Genomic DNA, 8,665 nt, shown 5'->3' with positions numbered 1-8,665 from the left:
AGCTGCAGCAATCGATTTCTCTACCACTGAGCTACGTGAAATAAGCTGCACAAGGACAAAAATCTGGGCCAAGTCTAAGTGAAAGGAGTATAGATGTGAGAAGGGTTCCAAGCCCTATATAAGAAGGTCGGATTCTCCTCAACCTCCTTCTCCTCCACTTCCCTCCCTGGATCTGCCCCAACAAATAAGAATAAAACTCTCTCTCTATCTCAATCTGTCCCTACCACTTAAATTTTTCCCTCCCCCTCTCTCTCCCCTATCTCATTCCCATTCCCCCCCTCCCTCTCCACCAATCCTTCCCACTCCTCCTTCTCCACCAATCCCTCCCACTCCTCCTTCTCCACCAATCCCTCCCACTCCTCCCTCTCTCCCTCTCCACCAATCCCTCCCTCTCCATCAATCCCTCCCTCCCTTCCCTTACTCACATTTTCGTGCTTAAAGAAACACAGCATCCTCAGCTCCCTAAACACCCTCTTGCTGGACACGAGGGTCTGGAATACATTGGGCATCTTCTTGAGCGCCACACGTCGTCCATCTCTTGGGTCCGTCACCGCCCTGGAAAAGAAAATATAAATAAATAAATAAAAACAGGAATATGGGCATGACTTGGCTATGGAAAAAACATAAAACTAATCACACGATAATTAAGTAAATAAATAAATATATAAAAACAGGAATACGGGCATGTCTTGAGGCTGTTAAAAAAAAATTATCAGTCACGCAAAATATTAGTAAATAGATGTAAATAATAAACAATACGTAGTAGCTATGTAAAAAAAAAGATAAAAGTAAAAATTAAATATGTAACCTTTAAATCAGTCAACTAAATATACATAAAAATAGGCTATACATAAAGCATACAATTACCACAAGAAAAAATAGTTATACCCAACATGTTACTTGACACGACGTACTGCTGTCACAATGAGAGAGAGAGAGAGAGAGAAACTATAACTCGGATGCCAAAGGAGGTCAAAGGGGCAGATGCCAACTGGGTCAACGGATTTGAGTCATTGTCTATCGAACTTTTTATCTATCAGTCTATCTGCTTTATCTATCAGTCTATCTGCTTTTATCTATCCGTCTATTTGCTTTTATCTATCAGTCTATCTGCTCTTCCCACTATCAGCTACACTATCTACTTATCAATATCTCTACCTACTTATCCTATGTATCTATCTATCTATCCATCTTTCTATCTACCTAGCCTCTACAACATCACACTACCAACCTCCCTACAATCTATCTATCTATCTATCTATCTAATCTGTGTATGTGCGTGCGTATAAATGTGTTTCCTTTATTATCGATGGTTTATAAACACAGCATGACTTGGCGCGCGCGCGCGCGTGCGTGTGCGTGCGTGTGCTTGTGTGTGTGTGTGTGTGTGTGTGTGTGTGTGTGTGTGTGTGTGTGTGTATAAAGTAATCCATAATTCCCTTTGTACTCTGCTTTATGTAACTTCTTCACACATTACAGAAATACAAACTTTATAAATTAGTAAAAATAAATAATTAAATAAAGCTAAATAATCAGATCCTCATAAAAACAGTAATTACAAAATCTATAGGATTATTGAAACAGGTATTATATGGAAACTGTTACAAAAATTATTATGCTTCAGAACAATAATAATACTAGAAGAAAAAAACTCATTTATTATATACTGATAATTTCCATCACTAAAAATATGCGGGTCATCAGATATGCATTTTATTTCTCGTCACGTTTTTATTACCAGGAAAATCTAGACCAGCAATAAATAAATAAATAATAAATAAAAAAAATTCTAAGTGATTTATGATTTTCACGCGATATTTCTCTATTCAAAACGCTATTTATGATTTTCAGGGGCGTTATTTTTCTAAACGCGAATTATGATTTTCAGAGGCAATATTTTTCTATTCTAAACGCGATTCATGATTTTCACCGGCGATACTTCCCTATTCTAAACGCGAATTATGATTTTCACAGATGATATTTGTCTCTTCTACACGCGATTTATGATTTTCAAGCGATATTCTATTCTAAACGCGAATTACGATTTTCACGCGATATTCCTCTGCACTTCATGCCAACACCACGAAAATGAACATCGATAATTTGCACTTTCCTGTCGGCCAGAACTCACAAATGCTCAGTTATTCCCTGCAGTGTAAAATCCATATACAAATCCATATACACTGAGAATAGAGCCAGTTTCACCCACACTGTTTACATCAGCTGTTTACAATGCTACGTTCTATTACCTGCCCTAGATACCTGTTGCTGCGAAATCTGAAGGCTGCCTAACACCTTCCCCCAAGCGATTTAGTCTGCATACCGTAATACACCTTGACGTTACATAGTTTGTTTACCCACTGCTACGTTCTATTACCTGCCCTAGATACCTGTTGTTGCGAAATCTGAAGGCTGCCTAACACATTCTCCTAAGCGATTTAGTTTGCATAATACACCTTGACGTTACATAGTTCCTTTACACATTGATACGTTCTGATACCTCCACCAAGAGACCCATTGTTCAGAAATATGAAGATATGAGAGGGAAGGAGGTGGAGGGGAGTGAGGGGAGACAGAAGAGGGGAGAGGGGAGACGAGAGAGGGTATCGAATCAAAGAGTTAAGTCATGAATCATATACCTCCCCCCCTCCCTCCCTCTTTCTCTCTCTCTCTCTCTCTAGGATACAGGAAATAGACACAAATACAAAGGCAATGAAGATGAAGGATACCCGGTACGCAATACAAAGGAAATGTTAAGGAGGCGATACGAGGGAGAGGAAATGCTAAGATGAGAGAGAGAGAGAGAGAGAGAGAGAGAGAGAGAGAGAGAGAGAGAGGAAATAGGGTATAGTAACAAAAGGAGGGAAGAGAAGAGGAGGAGAGGGGAGGGAAAAAGGAGGAGGGGAGGGAGAGGGATAGAAGAGTAGGGGAAAGGAGGGAGGAAGGGAGAAATAGAGGGAGCGTGGGGGAAGATAAAGAGGGGGGGGGGAGAGTGAGGAAAGGACGGAGGAAATACTGGAGGGAAGAAGGGAGGGAGAGAGAAAGGAGGGAGGGAGGAAGGACGGCCTAGGGAAATGCCATGACAGGACGACGAATGACAATAATAATCTATCTATCTATCTATAGCCCGACGCCCTAATCCCGCAAAGGGTGGCCGCAGACAAAACGCCTCCAAGTCACTCTGTCACCCACCATTTGACTCCCCTCCCCCCAACTCACCCCCCCCCCTCCCTCATATACCTCTCAACTCCATCCCTCCACCTCATCCTCGGTCTACCCCACCCTCTCCCTCCCTCCGCCTCACCTACATACACCCTCTTAGTCAGTCTTTCATTCTCCATTCTCTCCACATGTCCAAACCACCTCAGTGTATTTCTCCTAATCTTTTCAACCACATCCACATCTACCCCACAACGTTCCTTCACTTCTTCATTCGTCAACCTGTCCCTCCACGTCACTCCACATGCTCCTCTCAAGTAACTCATTACCACTGCTCTCACTCTTGACTTGTTCCCCTCTTGCAAGGTCCACGCCTCGCTTCCATACGTCAGGGTAGGGATCACAATACCATCATGCAGTGACTTCTTAACTTCCATACTCACCTCCCTATTTCTCATCACTGCTTTCAGTGATAATATTATGGAAGAGAGATGTTCCTTTCCTACGTATTTTTTATCACAAAGACAGATACAAATAGACATATACTGATAGACAGAGAACCGAAAGACAAGATACTGCTGGATAGATAGACAGATAGATAGACAGACAGATAGACAGGCAGGCAACTAGACATATAGATAGGTAGATAGACAGACAGAGAGCTAGATAGATAATAAACAAACTTTCGATCACAGCGGAGCCAATTTAAAAGTAGATAAAAAGTGCAAAAATGGATAAATAGACAGAAAGGGTACAAAGAAATACATAACAGTCTCAAGATGGGTACAGGTAGTGGTTGCTGGGTACATAACGCGATACAAAATCACCATAGCAACAGACTCACTCGGATACAGGTGAGAGGGGAGTGAAACAGTCACGGATGAGTACATAAACGTGATACTGCTTTGCGTCGTGAGGTTACAAAATAAATACAAGATACAAAAAAGGTTACAAAATTAATTCAGATACAAAGGCAAGGCGTGAAATTAAACCAAGGCTGAAATACAGAAACAAGGGGTGGTTACAAACATCTAAAAATACATAAATAGATCAGATACAAATAATAATAATAATAATAATAATAATAATAATAATAATAATAATAAATCAGATACAAAGCTGTGTAAACTAAGTCAGGGTTCATTACAGAAACGTGAGGTGTCGTGCCGGTACAAAATAGAACAAAAATACATACGCAGCTGTTACAAAAAATTAAATAAGACACAAAGGGTGTGAAATGATCGTCAGAACTGATTACAGAGCCGTGAAAATGAATGGAAGACTGAGGTTACAAAATACAAAACTCCCAGAATACAAAAATTCATACGCAGGTAATACAAAAAGGTAATTACGATACAGAGGAGTGTGAACTGAATGTCAAGGTTGATTACACTGGCCTAAAAATTAGTTACAGATTGAGGTTACAAAATGCGGGAATTCCAAAATACAATAAGGTAAACAGTGCAAAATATTACGTTCGATACAAAATGGTACATAACATTAAGTCTGATACAAAGGTTGGGACGTCAAATCAAAGTTACATAAAAAATCGAAAGCAATGAAAAAAGTAACAAAAATTGAGAGGGTACAGGCATCATCATCATCATCATTATCAACCACCATCATCACAATCACCACCAACACCATCATTATCACCAACATCACCATCACCACGATCATCATTATCACCATCACCAACACCATCATTATCACCAACATCACCATCACCACGATCATCATTATCACCAGCATCACCATCACCACGATCATCATTATCACCATCACCACTATCACCACCACCAACACCATCATTATCACCAACATCACCATCACCACGATCATCATTATCACCATCACCACTATCACCACCACCAACACCATCATTATCACCATCACCACCATCACCACCACCATCACATACACCGTACCCGTAGTCAATTACAAAACCAGACAATATGTAACAGAAACAAGGCAGACGGTTACAGGTACAGGTACAGGGTGTGGCAGGATAGAGAAGAGGTACAAAAGGAAAAACAAGAAAGCATGAAAACCAATCAATGAAAACAAACAAGGCAAAAAATACAAAGCCAATAAACAAGTAGGAAGAAGGAACAAGGTTACAGGTACAGTAGTGTGACGGGATACAAAAAAAAATGGAGGGAGGAGAACAAGAAAAAAAAATAACATGAAAAATATAAATGAAAATAGAGACGATTACAAAAAATAAAAAAATAAAATAAACACATGAACTCTCCAGGTTACAGGTACAGGAGAGAGAGAGAGAGAGAGAGAGAGAGAGAGAGAGAGAGAGAGAGAGAGAGAGAGAGAGAGAGAGAGAATGATACTGGTGTACAAGATGGAATATTAAAAGAAAAGTACATGTAACAAAATACATAAAATTGGGCTACGTAAAAATACAAAGCCACAGAGTAATAAAAGGGTGAATGAAGGTAAGTTACATGAATAGGAGAGTGTGGTGGGGTACAGTGAGAGTACAGAGAGGAGAATTACTACGAAAAATACAGGAGAAACAAAATACAAATGGGGTAGAAATGAGGAAGTCAAATTTCAGAAGTACAGCAGTATTTCAGCGGGTTAAGGGTACAGGAAATTTTGTAGTGTGGCCAGGGTACAGAGGGGATACAAAAGAAATGAAACCAGAAACGTGGGATACAAAATAATAATAATAATAATAATAAAAAGAAGAACAACAACAACAACTACTACTACTACAATAATAATAATACAAAACAAGATACCACAAACAGGGATGGGAGAGAAGGGTTACAGGTACAGTGGAGCGTGTGAGGTGCGGCAGGGTACAGCAAGGGCAAGTACATAAGAAATAAGACAAATTGCAGATGAAAATATACAAAACACATAGGAAGATAAGTTGCCGGGGAGAGTATGTTACGACAGGGTACAAAATGAAAGAAACGAGAATATGGAAAAAGAGAGAGAGAGAGATTACAGAATACATACCCACATGAAACCTTACAGGGTGGATAGTTAGGTTACAGGTACAGGGGAAGGTGTGGTGCAAAAGGGTACAGCAAAGGTACAGTATGGAGGAAACAAGGTACAGGAAAAGTAAATAAAAGCCAGGCAAAGATACAGAATACAAAGCCGCACATGACAGGGTGTGAGGTACAGAGGAGAGAGTGGTGCAGCAGGGGAGGGTACAGGGAGTGGTGCAGCAGGGTAGGGTACAGGGAGTGGTGCAGCAGGGTAGGGTACAGGGAGTGGTGCAGCAGGGTAAGGTACAGGGAGTTGTGCAGAAGGGTAGGGTACAGTGTGGTGCAGCAGGGTTGGGTACAGTGTGGTGCAGCTGGGTTGGGTATAGTGTGATGCAGCAGAGTAGGGTACAGTGTGGTGCAGCAGGGTAGGGTACAGTGTGGTGCAGTAGGGTAGGGTACAGTGTGGTGCAGCAGGGTAGGGTACAGTGTGGTGCAGCAGGGTAGGGTACAGTGTGGTGCAGTAGGGTAGGGTAGTGTGGTGCAGCAGGGTAGGGTACAGTGTGGTGCAGTAGGGTAGGGTACAGTGTGGTGCAGCTGTAGTGTCAGACAGATCAATACACCTGTGCCACCTACCCCCCCCAGCCCTGTCCCTCCCCCTCCCTCCCTCACCTCCTCCTCTACCTCTCAAACCTACACCTTACCTCTCCCTCTCCCTTCTCTTTCTCCTGTCTCTCCTATCCCTCCCTCCCCCCTGCTTCTCCTCTCCATACCTCTTCCTCCCCCTCCTCTTCCCTCCCTGACTCATTTTACCTCTCAAACCTCGACCTCCCTCTCTCTTCCAGTTTGTCTCTCAATGCCTCTCCTCCCCCTCCCTTCTTTTACTTTCTTCCTCCCCTCCCTCCCTCCCTTCTCCAAGTTACCATCCCCCATCCCACTTCCCTCTGTCTCTCCTATGGCTCGCTCCCCTCCCCTCCCCTCCCCTCTCCCTGCCTCTCCTCCCCCAGCATTCCTCCACACCCCCCTCCCCTCCCCTCTTCCCTTCCTCTCTATTACAACTTGTTTTCAATCTTTCTGCTCTCTCTCTCCCCCTCTCCACCCATCTCATTCGCTTTCTTTCTGGTTCCCTCTCCCTCCCTCCCCTCTCTCTTTCTCCCTTGTTTTCCATCTTTCTCCCCTCCTCTCTCTTCTTTCTTCCCCTCCCCCTCATCTCTTTTTTCTACATGGTATCGCCTCCTCCTCAACTCTTCCCTCCCCCCTTCCCCTCCCCATTTCATGCCTCCTACCTCTTCCCTCCCCCCTTCCCCTCCCCATTTCACGTCTCCTACCTCTTCCCTCCCCCCTTCCCCTCCCCATTTCACGTCTCCTACCTCTTCCCTGCCTCCTTCCCCTCCCCATTTCACGTCTCCTACCTCTTCCCTCCCTCACCTACCTTTTTTCCTCTTACCTCCCTTCTCGTTCTCCACCCTCCCTACTTCCCTGTTTTCCTCCCCCTCCCTCCCTCTCTTCTACCTCTTCTTCCCTCCCTATTTTGCCCTTTATCTCTTCTTCCCTCCCTGTTTTCCTCCTCCTCTTCCCTTTGAATTCCTTCCTTCCTACCTCCTTATTTTCCTCCTTCACTCCGTTTCCTCCCTCCCTCCTTCCCTCCTCCCCTCCCTGTTTCCTTCCTCCCTCCCTCCTCCCCTCCCTGTTTTCCTCTTACCTCCCCTCCCCCCTGCTCCTTGCCTGACAAAAGCCCACCACGTCAACAACACGGAACGAGAGAACGCCCAGGTGAACGTAAAGGAGTGGCAATGAACGTACCCAAGGAAAAACGCCTCAGTGAACGTAATGAAGGTAAACATGTAACAATAAACGTCTCAGTGAACGTAACAATGTAAAATATATGCCATAGTGAACGTAACAATAAAATATATGCCACAGTGAACGTAACAATAAAATATATGCCATAGTGAACGTAACAATAAAATATATGCCATAATGAACGTAACAATAAAATATATGCCATAGTGAACGTAACAATAAAATATATGCCATAGTGAACGTAACAATAAAATATATGCCATAGTGAACGTAACAATAAAATATATGCCATAGTGAACGTAACAATAAAATATATGCCATAGTGAACGTAACAATAAAATATTTGCCATAGTGAACGTAACAATAAAATATTTGCCATAGTGAACGTAACAATAAAATATATGCCACAGTGAACGTAACAATAAAATATATGCCACAGTGAACGTAACAATAAAATATATGCCACAGTGAACGTAACAATAAAATATATGCCACAGTGAACGTAACAATGTGAAAGATATGCCTTGGTGAACGTAAGTGTGTGAAATATGTCACAGTGAACGTAATCATGTGAAAGATATACCATAGTGAACGTAACAGTGTGAAATATATGCCATAGTGAACGTAACTGTGAAATGTGCCTCAGTGAACGTAGACTAATGGATAAATGCCTTAGTGAACGTAATAATGCAATAATAAAAATAATATAATAAAAATAATGATGATGATAAAAATAATAAAATAATAAT

At 42.2% G+C, this 8,665-nt stretch overlaps 2 protein-coding genes across 2 annotated transcripts in view; both read right to left on the bottom strand.

Annotated features, from left to right (window-relative positions):
* Window positions 1-8,665, bottom strand: part of LOC145416778 (dnaJ homolog subfamily C member 9) — a 412,599-nt gene that overhangs the window by 280,686 nt on the left and 123,248 nt on the right. The gene's annotated exons all lie outside the window — the stretch shown is intronic.
* nmo (serine/threonine-protein kinase nemo) overlaps window positions 1-8,665 on the bottom strand; it is a 138,068-nt gene that overhangs the window by 20,842 nt on the left and 108,561 nt on the right. Inside the window, exon 2 of the mRNA XM_080285703.1 lies at window positions 426-555. Within this exon, the coding sequence (XP_080141829.1) occupies window positions 426-555 (130 nt within the window). The remainder of the gene's footprint in view (window positions 1-425; window positions 556-8,665) is intronic.

This window comes from Coenobita brevimanus, chromosome 107, assembly GCF_032717465.1.
Source record: "Coenobita brevimanus isolate Jiangsu-jjx chromosome 107, ASM3271746v2, whole genome shotgun sequence".
In the NCBI taxonomy this organism is placed as follows: domain Eukaryota; kingdom Metazoa; phylum Arthropoda; class Malacostraca; order Decapoda; family Coenobitidae; genus Coenobita; species Coenobita brevimanus.
The sequence above is the reverse complement of the archived record's forward strand: the minus strand, read 5'-3'. Positions and strand labels throughout refer to the sequence as shown.